Source organism: Terrapene carolina, unplaced genomic scaffold (genome assembly GCF_002925995.2).
Source record: "Terrapene carolina triunguis isolate 2854851 unplaced genomic scaffold, T_m_triunguis-2.0 Scaffold789, whole genome shotgun sequence".
NCBI lineage: Eukaryota > Metazoa > Chordata > Testudines > Emydidae > Terrapene > Terrapene triunguis.
Window position 1 is genome coordinate 7,880,742 of NW_020665140.1, and position 15,920 is coordinate 7,896,661.

The 15,920-nt window shown below is 44.4% G+C and overlaps 1 protein-coding gene across 2 annotated transcripts in view; it reads right to left on the minus strand.

The window, feature by feature from the left end:
* ARHGAP24 (Rho GTPase activating protein 24) overlaps positions 1-15,920 on the minus strand; it is a 333,812-nt gene that overhangs the window by 201,422 nt on the left and 116,470 nt on the right. For both annotated transcript variants that reach the window (XM_024198670.1, XM_024198673.2), the window contains one exon: positions 350-437. In XM_024198670.1, coding sequence (XP_024054438.1) covers positions 350-437 — 88 coding nt within the window. The remainder of the gene's footprint in view (positions 1-349; positions 438-15,920) is intronic.

A 15,920-nucleotide genomic window follows, 5' to 3' on the forward strand; every position in this document is an offset into this window, starting at 1 on the left:
TGCATTTATGGTACCACAGAATGCTCTACCTCACTTTGTAACATTCAATGTCACAAAAGCATTGCCAAATACGCTTATCCTTCCAGCAGTCCATTTCACACAGTGCCCAGAGCTCTGACTGCAGAACAATTGTACTGTATATGTTGACAAATAAGAAATCATGATTTTCCTTCACAGCCCAGGGGTGAATGAATATATGAAAGACTACATTATTAGCAAAATTAACCATTTTTTCTCTTACATAGAAACATTAATCATCTTCTGCCTCTGTTCAGGCTGAATAAAACCGGTCATTAGTCAATAGGAACAAAATTTTAAAGACATTTTTATGGGGAATAGAATATCATACCTGGAATAACTTCAAAGAGGAACTTCCCTGGGCTTTCTTCATTGCCAGGATGCTCAATTACTCTGTTTCCAGGCAGGAAAATGGCACCCTAAAAATCAACAAACAGGATCAGAACTGCTGTCTTGCTCTTACAATATTATTGATTTTTCTTTCAAACTTTGGTATATGAAAATTATTAAGGAAGGCATCAGTAAATGTCTGGGAACCTGGGTAGGTATGGGGAGGGGTCAGCCAAGCTAACTGCTGGTGCCGCCTTGTGATGGATGTTCAGTGCAGGTACTCCCATAGGGAATGGATACAGTGATCAGATCAGATGGATTGGTACAGGATTAAAAGGAGGCATTCTTTAAAGGACCCGAGAAAGGGGGTTAGAGATTCCTATGACTGGTACAGCGAGGAATTAACCCTCCCTTCCTTTGTGGGCTCCCCTTTAGCCCTGGCATGAGGGGGGTGATGTGGCTGGGTCCCAGCAGTGAGTTGGCTGGGACCAGGATGGGGAAGGTAGCAGCCCCGAATATAAGGAAAGGGGAATGGAACTACCAGCACTGTACCAGTTTATCTGCCACATACTCCCAGATATTTAAGAATAAAGTTGTGACCTAGCTAAAACTGCAATCAGGGCTTCTTCCAGCATGACCAGACAATTATAGGAACATAGAAACTCCAGCCAGCTGAACCATGAACAACCTCCTGAACTCAACTCAATATATAAAGCCCTGGATTCTCCATGGTAATCTGAAACTGAACTCTGCAGGATCTCTGGATTCTGCAGCACTCTGGTATGGCAGTTTGGAGATTTTGCAGCATATTTAAATTAAAAACTGGATCTAAAAAAATATTTTAATATGAACAAATGTGATTTCTCTTACATGAAATTCAAAATCACTTTCTAATGTTCCCATATTTTCTGTTTTTAATACACTGACAGTTTTTGGATTGACAACCCATAATTGCATCATAGGGAGACGCTGGAAGTTTGGGCAGCTGTGCAGGGGACAATTAGGCATAAGGCACATGGGAAGGTCTAAGAGGCAGTTGTAGATTGTGAGATAATCTCAATAGTTAGATGTTACTTCTAAAATCATCAGAATAATTAACGATGTTGAATTTAAATTTATCAATAGGGATAAGATCCCATGCAGATGAATGGGAAAGTTCATGCTTCTTAGAGCTATGCGTCACTTTCTGCAAACACAGCAGGACAACACTGTATTAATTACACACGCGTCACATTTTTAAATTGATCTTCATAACCATTAGACCTAGAAACATTTTTAAAAAATGAAAGAAAACTTTGATTCTAGAGCACAATTCTGTGACAAATGGTGGGAAAGGATTGGGTTTCACAGCACTTTCTGCAGGTACATTTCTCTGCTCTCCACCTCCCCCTTCCATCCTGACCAACAACTAATCACTCTCTTCTTGTTCCACCCCTTTCCGGGGAATCCTTTGCATCCTGTCTTCACAGCCAGTCTTCCCATCCTGCCCACTTCAGCTGCATAATGGGGACAATCTCTGTGACATATGCTGAACATCTTTATTACATATTTTATACCCTTCAGGTAGTACCTGGGATTTTAAACTAAATATTCAACCCAAAAAGGTTATCAAAACCAGTCTCCTGTTTACCTTGATATCACAACATTAAAAACAGTTTGTGAGATGCACTTAAGTGAAACCATCATTGGGATCTTTTCCCTTGACACCTATATCTGACAGATACATCATTCCTTCCTATGAGACTTCTTTTTTTCCATTTTCATATGGTGTCATATCCCCCCAAGCTTCCAGGCAAGTCACAATTAAACTATGATGAGTCGGACATCAGGGGGTAAATTTTCAGAGCAGTATGAAGAGAATTAGATGAATAATCTCCATTAATGGGAGCTACATGCCTAATTCCCAATACTCTACAATTGCTACAGCACGGTATGGCCCTATCCTCCAAGTAGATGAGAGGTGACTTATGTAATTCACCAATCTAAATAATTGGAGTCCATTTTCCATTGTTCATAATTTAAGAGAACAACTGAGAATCACAGTGACTGTCATGAAGTCAACTGCATGATTATATTATATACACATGCACACACACTGCAGAGACTACAATTTAACATCTGGGGTGAAACAGACAGAGTAGAGCCAGGAAATACATAATTTAGCAGATTCTCTCTTTAACATAATTGTGAATAGACTCCTAACAAAGGGAACATAAGGAAATCATCTCAAGTTAACAGCCACCCTGCTGTGTTTTAGATCACTTGCACATTGCATACCTTCACTAAGCGTGTGGGCTGAAAATCCTTATGGAACTTTGACTCAAATAACAGCGTGCAAGTTCCTGCAGGATCCATGGCCACTCACAGTTTTCCATTCATCACCATACCACACACCATAGCCATGCAGGCCTTCACCGATTCAAGATGGACTCAAGTCCTTCTGCTCCAAGAGCCTGATCTTGCAAGGTGTTGAACTCTCTCAACTCCCAGTGAAGACAGTGGGAGATGAGTGAGCTCCGCACTTGGCAGGACTGTACTCAGCACCTCACCAAATTGAGCTCTAGAAGCACAAGCCTTTAATACACGATGCAAAGACTTTTTCAGCTGTAGTGGCACATTAGGATCAATCACATGAGCAGACCTAAATTTTTATTTAATAGGGACAGCAGTACACATACTTATTAGCCAGTGCATTATAAACAACAACAGTCCTAGTTGTAATAATTATTGCTTGACAGCAAATACTTTACTGTAATTAAGGTTACACTAAGGCCTGGTCTACACTAGGCGTTTATGTCGACTTTAGCGCCGTTACATCGACTTAACCCTGCACCCGTCCACACCACGAGGCCATTTAGTTCGACATAGAGCTCTCTTTAAATCGATTTCTGTAATCCTCCCCAACGAGGGGAGTAGCGCTAAATTCGACATGGCCATGTCGAATTAGGCTAGGTGTGGATGGAAATCGACGCTAATAGCTCCGGGAGCTATCCCACAGTGAAACACTCTGTTGACGCTCTGGACAGCAGTCCGAGCTCGGATGCTCTGACCAGCCACACCCCGAGAAAATTTGAATTCCTTTTCCTGTCTGGGCAGTTTGAATCGCAGTTTCTGTTTGGACACCATGGCGAGCTCAGCAGCAGTGGCAAAGATGCAGAGCTCTCCAGCAGAGATGGCCGTGCAATCCCAGACTAGAAAGAGGGCCCCAGCATGGACTGATCGGGAAGTCTTGGATCTCATCGCTGTGTGGGGAGATGAGTCCGTGCTTGCCGAGCTGCGCTCCAAAAGACGGAATGCAAAGATCTACGAGAAGATCTCTAAAGCCATGGCAGAGAGAGGATACAGCCGGGATGCAACGCAGTGCCGCGTGAAAATCAAGGAGCTGAGACAAGGCTACCAAAAAACCAAAGAGGCAAATGGACGCTCCGGATCCCAGCCCCACACATCCCGTTTCTACGAGGCACTGCATTCCATCCTAGGTGCGGCCGCCACCACTACCCCACCAGTGACCGTGGACTCTGAGGATGGGATATTGTCCGCGGCCGGTTCCTCGTCGGACATGTTAGCGGACGGGGAAGATGAAGAAGGAGATGAGGAGGACGAGGCAGTCGACAGCGCTGGCACCGCTGATTTCCCCGACAGCCAGGAGCTCTTCATCACCCTCACAGAGATCCCCTACCAACCGTCCCCCGCCGTTACCCCAGACACAGATTCAGGGGAAGGATCAAGCAGTAAGTGTTTTAAATATCTTAACATTTATTTATAACAGAACTTGCATATTTTAAATATTAACAATAGCTAAAGTGCTTTCAAGTATGTAAACTTTTATTTATAACAGAACAGGAAGATTTGAAATATTAACAATGGGTAAAGTGCTTCTAAACATGTAAACAGGAAAGTGCAACAAAACGGGAATCTGAACAAAGGGTATCATGATTATTGTGTCTTTGGCCGCTTCAATGTATAGTCCGAACCATTTTAAGAAAATTCAACAATGTCCGCTTCATGATTACACTGCCCAAGACGCTCCACTCTTTTGTCCCTCCAAGGGCACCTAACCCAAAAACTGGTCGATGTGTCCGGGGATAGAGGCGAGATCCCCCGGGGAGAACTCCTCATAGGCCTCCTGCAGGTGTCTTTCCAGCCTAATTATCAGGTTCTTTGGCAGGGAGAGCTTATTAGGCCCCCCGTGGTAAGAAACGTTTCCCTGCCACAACGCCAGCAGGTATTCGGGGATCATGGCCTTGCACAGCATAGCAGCAAATGGCCCCGGTTTCTGCAGGCTGTCCCGAAGCATCCTCTCCTTCTGGCTCTCCGAGACCCTCAGGAGGGTGATGTCTGGCATGACGCCCTGCTTTGGATTAGGTAGGGGAAAGTTAGTATTGGGACTGCTTGCCCGTTCCTTTACAGAACTGCAACCGCCGGTTTACAGCCACGCGGTTTACAGCCGCGAGGGGCTGGGACAGGGGCAGAGTTCATGCTTGCAGGATTGCTGCCAGCAGAGACTCGCATTGCTTTCTATGTGAAAGGAGGCCAGTGCCACTCTTAAAGTTTTAAGCAGCCACAAGTCTACGGCTTACCATGTTTGCCAGCTAGACAAAGTCCGGTGTCCTGCCCCACTCCTCAGCTCGCCACAGCAAGACCGCAGGCACGGTAGGCGAGGGCCGAAAATTCGACCTTGTCCTCAGTGCGCGTGTGATAGGTGCTCTGCATGGTCTTGTTCACAGAGAAAGACTATGTTCTCTGTTCACAGATACATTGATCTGTCTCAGGAATTCACTCCCTTTTTCCAATTCCCACAGCCACATTTGCCCAGAGGCTAGCGCACATTAGGAGGAGAAAGAAGAGGACACGGGAAGACATGTTTGCTGAACTAATGGGATGCTCCCGAGCACAGGCAGCCCAGCAGACACAGTGGAGGGAGAACTTGTCCCAAATGCACCGGGCAAACATGGAACGGGAGGAGAGGTGGCGACAGGAGGACCAGCAGGCGACTCAAACGCTGCTTGGACTAATGAGGGAGCAAACGGACACGCTCCGCCGCCTTGTGGATGTTCTGCAGGACCGGAGGCAGGAGGAGAGAGCCCCGCTGCAGTCTCTCTCTAACCGCCCTGCCCCGCCACCAAGTCCCATACCCCCCTCACCCAAAGTCCAAACACGGAGGGGCGGCAGGGGCCGTGAAAACTTTCACTCCACCCCAGCGGACAGCTATAGCACTAGAAGGCTCTCATTCCCCAAAATCTGAAAAGTCCTTTCCTACCCGCCTCACACAAGACCCCGTCCAAGTTTCACCCCCCCGTTCCATGTGTGGTTGTTAATAAAAAATACGTTTCTGTTCATTACTGTTTCCATCCTCTTCTTTTGGAGGAGAGTCTGTCTGAAGGGGGGGGAAGGGGCTTGGTAATTAGACAGGACAGTCACCTTTAGCAGGGGGCAGGCCCAGCAGCAGGGCACATACACAGTGCAGTGACTAGTTACCCTGGTCAGTCTGGGAGGTGGCTTTCATGTTCTGTGGGGGGGGTGGGGTTGCTCTGTGACTTTGTGGCGGGGGAGGGCAGTTTAGAAGCATCATTAGCATCACAACACTAAACCCAGGTTTAAAACATTCCCGCGAAAACAGTAATGAAGACAACGGTGTTCATTAGCAAAACAGAACAGATTTTATTTTTTGGGAAGGGGGTGAAGGGGGTAACTGGGTAAAGAAACGGGGGCAAGTTCTGCCTCTGTGTCCACAAACTTAAAAGTCACTGGGTACCCTGCTCAGTCTCCCCTTGAGACGGCCAAAAGCACACTCCACCACCATTCTGCACTTGCTCAGCCGGTAGTTGAAGAGTTCTTTTTCACTGTCCAGGGCGCCAGTATAGGGCTTCATGAGCCAGGGCATTAGCGGGTAGGCTGGGTCCCCGAGGATCACTGTAGGCATCTCCACATCCCCAACAGTTATCTTGTGGTCCGGGAAGTAAATACCAGTCAGGGCTGCTCGCATGCGGGTGTCCTTGCGCTTCAGGGCAGGGGACAGCAACTCACAAAGTTCCAGGAAAGTCCCCTTCCGCATGTGAAAGTTTCGCAGCCACTGGGATTCATCCCAGACCTGAAGCACTATGCGGTCCCACCAGTCCGTGCTTGTTTCCCGGGCCCAGAATCGCCGTTCAACAAAATCCACATGCCCCATTGCAAACGTGATGTCCTCGGCGCTGGGTGTCGTGGTTTCTGACAGGCGTGTGCTACTCTCGGAGTTCAGGTCCTCACTCCGCTGCCGTAGCCTCCTCGCCTGATTTCTCTCTATCTGCCTCTGTGAAAGGTGCATGATGAGCTGCGAGGCGTTGACAACGGCCACAACTGCAGCGATGGTCGCAGCGGGATCCATGCTCGCGGTGCTGTGGCGTCCGCGCTGTCACTGACCAGAAAAGTGCGCGAACTGATTTCCCGCCGGCGCTTTCAAGGAGGGAGGGAGGGCGGGAGTGACGATTGGATGACGACAGTTACCCAAAAGCACCCTCGAGACATTTTTTTCCCCCAGAAGGCATTGGGGGCTCGACCCAGAATTCCAATGGGCAGCGGGGACTGCGGGAACTGTGGGATAGCTGCCCACAGTGCACTGCTTCCAATGTCGACGCTTTCCCTGGTAGTGTGGACTGACAAAGTCGAATTACTGTCCTGAGTGTGGACACACACGTTCAACTTTCTAATATTGATTGCACATATTCGATTTAACTAAAATCGAACTACTCTCGTAGTGTAGACATACCCTAATAGTCTGTCCCTTATCTCATTCACGCTACTCCTATACTGAGGTAACTGTATTTACATGGAATAAGTCTCAGGAGATCTGGATTCAGTTCCTGGCTCAGCTACAGACTTCCTGTGTGGCACAGGGTAAATCACTTAATCTATTTTATGTAGTAATATTTAATCTTAATACAAATCACTTACTACTACTAGTGTAATAATACTTCCTTTCTCCCACCTGTCGCCTGTCTTGTCTATTTAGATTGTAAACTCTTCAAGGCTGGGATTGGCTATAACATGTTTGTCCAGTTCCTCAATCTCATTCGGCATCTCTTAGCATAGTGGTTCCCAAAGTTTAACAATCTGTGAACCCCTTTCACTAAAATGTCAAGTCTCGCGAACCCCCTCCTAAAAATGAATATTTCCAGGGATTTGCTCCTTTACCAGAGTATAAATTATAAAAGCAGTGATCTTGGAAATATAAAATTTGTTTTTATGACTTGCTTATTACACACTATTTATTATTTAATCATTACAGTATTTTTATTACATTATGAAAACAGCAACATTCTTCCAAAATCTCACTTTCGTAGCTTGTATCACTTTGAATAAGCCTGTTATAAGACAAGACTCCTATGTTTCATCAAGGAATATCAGATATGAAAGAACATGAAGGTATTTAAGAAGCCAACTCAAAGAGTTCCTCCTACACAAGCATTCAGGTGTTGAGCAGTCCAGGCAAACAACGCACATTACAACAAAGCTTAAATGTGTTCTTCATAATAATTTTAAAAACAAGACTAGCTGCCTATTTAATTTTAAAAACAGCAAAAAATATCCACCTCCCTTTCCATTTCTTATAAGGAGTCTTGAAGTTTGATAGATATGCTTGCTTTGACCTGCTTAGCTCTTGGAAATCCAGGGGCTCCGTGCTGCTGGCCCCATGCTGCCCGGGGTCCCTAGGGACAGCTCTGTCCTCCATTAGGGAATATTTCCTGAGAACTCCCTGTAACATTTCACGAACCCCAGTTTCGGAACCACTGTCTTAGCACTACTGGAACACAAAGGACAATAAAGGTCCATGTAACTGGAAGGTTTGAGCAAATTCTGTTCCTTATGTTATGTAGGATGAAAGAAATACAGCTCTTTTGCATACGAGTATCTAAAAAAATGATTCAACATTGCAATATGAAACTTTCCATGTGGCAAGTCCTTACCGTCTCTCAATCCGAGTCTGAATCTATCTTTGAATTGACTTGGAAAATAATTTGTTGGTAGTTCTTTTTGCTCAGAGATTTGGCAGCTCTTTCGTGGCTTCATTACCCCTCCCCATCTGTTCATTTCCCTAACCACATTTTAAAGATCAACCTAGTTATGCTTCTAGCAATTTTAATATTTATAGCAAAAGTCAAACTTTTCTTGAGCTGCCCTTGATTGTTACCTAATCTTTGTTCTAATTGCTGGCTATTAATGCTGAACTTATTTGTACTCCAGTCTATCTCTAAAGTTCCTCGCAGAGCCCTACAAATGGTGTAGGGCAGGGGTGGGCAAACTTTTTGGCCTGAGGGCTGCATTGGGTTTCATAAATTGTATGGAGGGCCGGTTAGGGGAGGGGGTCGTGGCCCAGCCCCCACCTCCTATCTGCCTCCCTCGGACTCCTGCCCCATCCAACCGCCCCTGTTCCCTGATGGCCCCCCCGGGACCCCTGCCTCATCCATTCACCCCCGCTCCCTATCCCCTCACCGCCCTCGGACCCCTGCCGCTGCATCCAACACCTCCTCTCATTCCTGCTGGCCCCCCTGGGACCCCTGCCCCCATTCAACTCCCTGTCCCCCCCCCGACTGCCCTGACTCCTAGCCACACCCCCGCCCCCAGACCACCAACCAAACTCCCCTGCCCTCTATCCAACCCCCCCTGCTCCCTGCCCCCTTACCGCGCTGCCTGGAGCACGGGTGGCTGGCGGCGCTACAGCCGCGCCGCCTGACTGGAGCTGGGCCCCGCTGCTACCACGCAGCACAGAGCACCGGGTCAGGCCGGGCTCTGCAGCTGCACTGCCCCAGGAGCTCACAGCCCCGCCGCCCAGAGCATTGCACCGGCGGCGGAGCGAGCTGAGGCTGCGGGGGAGGGGGGACAGCAGGGGAGGGGCAGGGGGCTAGCCTTCCAGGCCAGGAGCTCAGGGTCAGGGCAGGATGGTCCTGCCGGCCAGATGTGGCCCACGGGCCGTAGTTTGCCCACCTCTGGTGTAGGGACATTTGATGGTCTTCACAATCTACACTAGATTTTTGCTCTCTAAATTAACTATGTGAATCCTTCACTCGGATTACGTTATGCTCCTATTGACTGGTAATGCTCATCATTGTTTCCTAGGCCTCCAAAACGTGCAGGAAGTACCACCCACCAAAGGATTAATTTTAAAAAGCTATTTTCTTTGCAGTTGCATGGAAACAGCATGCTCAAGTGGTAGTTCCAGGTTAATTTTTTGAAGGGGGCAATCGAGTATTTATTCAGTCATTTGAGCATGCAGATGCTAAACTATTTTTGTCCATGCATGTTTTAGGGCCTGAAAAATGCACGTGCAGGTGTTTGTGTACATAAAGCTGTATGTTCACTAAAGAAGGCCAAGTTGCAGCTTGTTTGAAAAAACATCTTTTTTTGTATATACATATATATTTAGTCCTCTAAAACTCACTTTAAAACATATTTCCTTCTTTGATTTGAACGTTCTGTCCTGCCCCTACTTTCACTCCAATCACCACCTTTTATTCCCCCCTCTCGTCTTTTTATTATTACTCTCAACACATTTCTTTGAAGTGTCACTGTTATGATTTATTTTTAGCCCAAGTCTAGGAACTTGGCCAACCATAACCACATATTTGAGCTCTCTTCTTCCAGGAATATCCCGGTACAGTGGGGTAGTGTATGTGTGAATGCATGCGCTCACACAGAAATTACTCTCACTAGGTAAATCTTTCTACTTCATTTTTCCAATCCTTTCCTTTTCCTACTCTGTTGTTGTTTAACTATATATTCCTTTTAGTTTTATAAATTCACTATTCATTTTTAAAACAGCGTAAATTTTTACTTTTTATCTCTGTTTAATTCAAGTACAAATAGTAATGGAAAATAGAGGACATATCTCTAACCAAGCTCCACACCATAGTATCAGTGCACCCCGCATCTCCATAGCCATTGAAATTAAGCCACTAGAAAAAAAACCAACACTAATAACCCACAGTTATCACAACTGTGATGGCCTATGACATCCCAATCACTAGTTGAAATCAGTGTTTTCAGTTATTAAAAACAAGAGAAAAGTTAGCAGTGATACAGTGTGGTAACATCCGCAATGAGGAGTGTCTCATTTTCACAACAGAAGACAGAAAATCTGACAGTGATCCTGTGAAGGCAAGGATAACGACAGACAGAAGGGTCTGGAAGCTTGTCAGAGAAATCAGAAAAAAAGAAAAGGAAGAAATAGGAAAGAGCATGTTGCCCCAAAACTGTTTTCAAAAGGAGCGGCAGCGTAAGTCTGACTCTAGATTGACCTGTTAGCCTACGATTCTCTGCCTGTGGGGCACCGCATCACAGGAGACTAAAGAAAAGGCTGTTTAAGTGTTTATCTTATTGAACCACAGATCACCATATTACGTTAAACAAAAAACACTTGCTTTAGTTGGAGCCATGAAAGATTAAAGGAACTGATTTATGGAAAGGAGTTTATCCTCACACCTGCTAACTTACTTCATTACTGCGTTTATTCACCTAGGGACAGATTTCTGATACCCTTATCCATACTGAGCAGTACCTTAGTCTGCAAGAAGACCCATTTCAGTTGATGGAACAAGCCGCAGAGCAATACTCAGCATGAGTAAGTATACCAGAATTTAAGTCTTAAAAAAAAGTTCTAGGAGCAGAACTCATCACCTTTTACAACATCTAATTTTCCCCCTTTTCATCTAAATAAATGTATATAGCATGTCTAATCTTGCAGGTTTTACTCAGTCCTTGTTCGGGCAAAATTCCAATGGGGGCAGGTTTTCGTCAAACCTCGGCCATTTTTTCAGTTGCCTTCTTCCTATATCTCTGAAAGATTCTAAACTGTTTACTCTTTGATAATGGCTTCCTCTGTTCAGGAGAACATTATATATGGTTTTTTTTCTCTTCTAGAGTGAAAACCTTATACATTTGACAAACATTTTTCATTAGAGGTCAAAGATGGAATATTAATATTAGTTTTTGGTTTGTTCCTAATAATTCCTGTTAGGATCCAGAGATCTGGTTTGATCCCATTTTTTATTTCCACAGCTACACAGATCTCCTGAGGTGAGTGTCTTGTTAAAATTTTCTTCCATTAAATCAATCCATTCCATGTAAATTTCCATAAAGGGTTTTCTATTTCTGAGTAAGGATTGAAGGTTTAAGCTCAATACATTTATAATAACTGCAGCTGGTCAAAAGTGATTTTTTTTTTTGAAAATATAATTTTTGTTCTGTGGATTTTGAAAAGGAACAATTTTATTCAAAGCTTTAAAAAAATTAATAAAAAAGTAGGGATTTTGGCTTCCCCATTTTGCCCCTGAAAAGGGAAAAGGAAGTGACAAGGGGAAGCAGGGGGGAGGGCACCCAAACTAAAAATGTAAATGTTATTACAAAAAATATTGCTTTTGAACAAAAGGCCATTTTTCAAAAATATTTCCCACCAGCTTTAATTGAGAGCCTTATGCAGTTAATATCCAGCTATATACATTGGGATCAATCTTTCTCTCATTGAAATCAGCTGGAGCTCTGAACTTGGCCTCAATAAGAGAAGGTACTTTCTAACATTTGTTAAAATATATTGATATTGTTCAGGTCTTTATATGGCAAAGCCCAATGCAAAACTTAATCCCCAATCCTGAGAGATCCTGGCACTTCCTAGAAGTGCCGAGTGTCCTAAGGTGCAACTAAGTCAATCTCAGCACCTCACAGGATCAAACTTATACAAAACAATTTTTCAGAAATCTATTTTTCCTCCCTGGTGTATTCAAGCCTACCTTTCCTATATGCTAATAATTCCTTCATGACACCTCTGGCGGTTGCTAACCCAAAAAAAGAGAGAAGGGTTTTTCGTCACGTTTCTACAAGCAAATTTGTTCTACTGGGGAAAAATAACAAAACCTTGTGGTTTGTTTGCCACAGTTTCCTTACCATTAATACAGCTTTACAGAATTATCCATTGAACATTAAGCAATAAGAGGCCAGACTAGATAATCAGAATGGTCCCTTCTGGACCAAGCATCTATGAATTACACACGTAGGTTATGCCTACACTTAGGGTGCCATGCAGATGGGGTGAAAATAAAATTGAACTCCTACCGGTACGGGGCTGGATCTGTTTCCCCTCCCCCCCTGGAAGGGGTGGGGCCTCAGGTGGAAGAATTTAAAGGGCCCGAGGCTGCTGCTCCTTTTGCCCTTCCCCCCTGTCGGCGGCTTGGGGGGGTGCAAAAGGTGCAACGACATTAAAGCGCTGCCACGGCAGCACTTTAAAGTCAGCTGTACAGGCTGGTACCGGCGGCCACTTTTTACCAATATGCCATACTGGCCCGTACTGCCTTACTTTCAGCCCTGCATGCAGAATAACAGACACTGCACTCCCAGCTATCACGGAATAAATATCAGTGTAGATATAGTGTGTAGAGTAGGGATATGTAGGGCGGGGGACATGTAGTCTACAACAGTGGTCTCCAATCTTTTTGATCGCACACCCCTATCAGTACTGCCGGACCAATAAGTAAAAAAAAAAAAAAAAGCCTCTCGGACTCCCGCCCGAACTGCCAAAGCAAAAAAGAAAAAAGCGCTCCTCCTGCTGCGCACTCCCAAGGATCCTCTTGCGCACCCCCGGGGGTGGGTGCACCCCACTTTGGAGACCACTGGTCTACACGGGCTCTCTACACAGCCAAGGGGACATGCAGTCTACACGGGCTCTCTACACACCCAAGCAATGCCTCCCATGCTACATGCCTCATGTTAGCACTACAAAAAATAATTTTCCCTCTTTCCATGTGCTGTATATGTATACCTGCCTACTTTTTTTCATTCCATGCATTTGATGAAGTGGGTTATAGCCCACGAAAGCTTATGCCCAAATAAATTTGTTAGTCTCTAAGGTGCCACAAGGACTCCTCGTTATTTTTATTTATATTAAAGGATCCCAGATGGAAACACCATACAAGGCAATTACCGAGCTTCATAAAGAAAAGATGCACTTGAATGGTAATTTGGGTTATTTTGCAGTCTGTCCACAGATCTGTTGTTGGAAACAAACAAATATCAAAGAAAAAAAGTTATTTTTAAATATAGCTTTGTTTCTGCAACATGCACCTGGCTTCTTCAGTCTGAGGGGGAAAGTTTTAAAGAAAATGAAACTAAGAACTTTTTTTCACTTCCCATTCTGTCTGGTTTCACACAAATCTGGATGGTATTTACTTCCGCTTTTGATAAGTTCTGTAACTATTTATATAGCATACCAAGATTATCAGAGAGTGAACACTTGATTGGTGTCTTACCATCTGTCAGGAAGTTTCATATGAGCATTCAGGCAATCAGAGAATAAATCTGTAGACTAAAGAAAGCCCATCCCCCTCTGTGGCATACAACTGAACTACAGTGAATACAGTGTTGATGACAGCTTGCCTTCAGGCATCATTTTACCATCAGTCTCATTGCTCAGTTGCACTGGTGTGCCCATGTGTATAATATATGATCTTTCTTTAGTGCTTGGATAAACCATGAATTTTCCAAAGTGGCTGAAGTGTCGTACAAGCTTCTGAAGTTTCAAAAAGTTAAGTATCCATTTCCCCCCCCCCCCCGACCCTCTGCTAATGGGGGTGGGAGAGAGAGAACGACTACTTGGGGGGGAAAATCTCAGACCTAAGAAGGGTATTCATCTCGCTCATGAAAACCTGGAACAGATTTCCAGGGACGGTGAGGGTGTGGGGGCACAAGGGGGGCAGAATGATTGCTTTGAGAGGCTATCAAGAAAGGGGAAAATATATTTTGCCTAATTTCAAACTCATTTGAACACTGTGGGTTCAAAAGTCTGACACTGTCTCTCATGTTATTGGACTCTCATTCCACTGCTGAAAAAAGTAGCAGCATGGGGAAAGAGAGAAAATCTCATGAAACACATACACTATGGGCTAAATTCTGTGTTCTCTCCACACACCCTGTGCCACCCCTCTTGACCCTCTCCTCTGCCCCAAGTGCCGAATTTGGATCACTATTTATATACACGTTCTTGTGGCAAGCACGTGGGGGATAAAGCACATAGTCCCATCAACAGCTCTAGCAGTGTGCACTTGAAGGAAGAGAGAAAATGGAGCAAAGCTACTGCACTCATCAGGGTCCTGCAGCCTGACTTTCTGCTTGCTAGGAGATTGCTCAGCCCCAGCTTGGAGTTTGAAGAGCTGGTACTGGGATGAACCTAGAATCCTGCTCAATTCTCATCTCCCCTACCCCACCCAAAGGAGATCTACTACCAAACTGCCTTCTATAGCACATAGAATATATCCCAACAGGCAGGAATGGTCTGGTTAACTTAAGAATAAGTGGCCTAGTTTTTAAATCAGACCCCAAAGCCATCAACGGGAGAGGGGTGGGCGGGAAAACCTCTGGTTAATATCGTGGCAGCACATCATTTCTACAAACCAAGTGACACCGAAATGGTAGCCGAATAATTTTTTCCTAGAAATGAGAACGTTACATATTAGAAGCCTCTAACACAGGAAAATTGCTTCTCAGTAAATTAAGTGACTGATGAAATATTTTGTTCTATGGGGAGTGGATTTAAGGAAGCCAGGCTAGTTTGGATTAGAAACTTAATTTGACAGTATGAACTCACAGCTGCAATATCTCAATTGCACTCTCCAAGACACACTGTATCCTTCTCTAATCCCCTGTAACTCTTGGGGCATTCTTCTGCATATGAATATCATGCTAAGCAAGCAACAAGAGCAAGAATATTTACCGCATAAGCATCTCATGACAGTCAGATGACAGAGTATTTTTCATCTTGTACTTTCTATTCAGCACGGTAAGATTGGTGCATCAGCTGTGTAATTTGTTCACCTGTCATATCCCCTTAAGTTTCTGATACCTGAACACACTATTCAAGCCCTGTTTGATCTTCATTCCTTGCACTAGACTGTCAAGTATTCAAGACCAATCAGATTTTCCCCAGGGAAGCTGATTAGCCATTGTCTCCTTATGAAACTCCGTATATTTTCTTTCTGCGCTCAGTATTTCTTAACTTCTCCCTTCCTCTATTATTTTCATTTTGTAACTGTATTACTGAACTCTGTAAAACATTTTGAGATGCAGTTTGTATGAAAGTGCTATAAAAGTAAGGGCCTGATTATGCAACTGTTAGATTGAGCAGCATTTATTCACTACTGACTTTAATACAACTACTTTCCAGATAAATGATAGTGAAAGAGTAAAGTTTGCAGCATTGCGCCTTATAGTTGTAGGGTATGCCATTATTATTTATTTGTACTTCAGTAGCATCCAAAGGCACCAATCAGGATCAGGGCCTTATTGCAGTAGTCATGATACATACACATAGTAAAACAATCCATGCCACAAACAGCAATTAGGGTTGCCAATCCTCCAGGATTGTCCTGGAGTCTCCAGGAATTCAAGATTAATCTTTAATTAAAGATGTTGCCATGTGATGAAACCTCCAGGAATTCATCCAACCAAAGCTGGCAAAACTAACAGCAATCTAAATGGACAGGTCAGACAAAGGTTATGAAGAAATTGATGCTTTGGCAAGTAACATAAAGAAGCATAATAGATTATGCTGA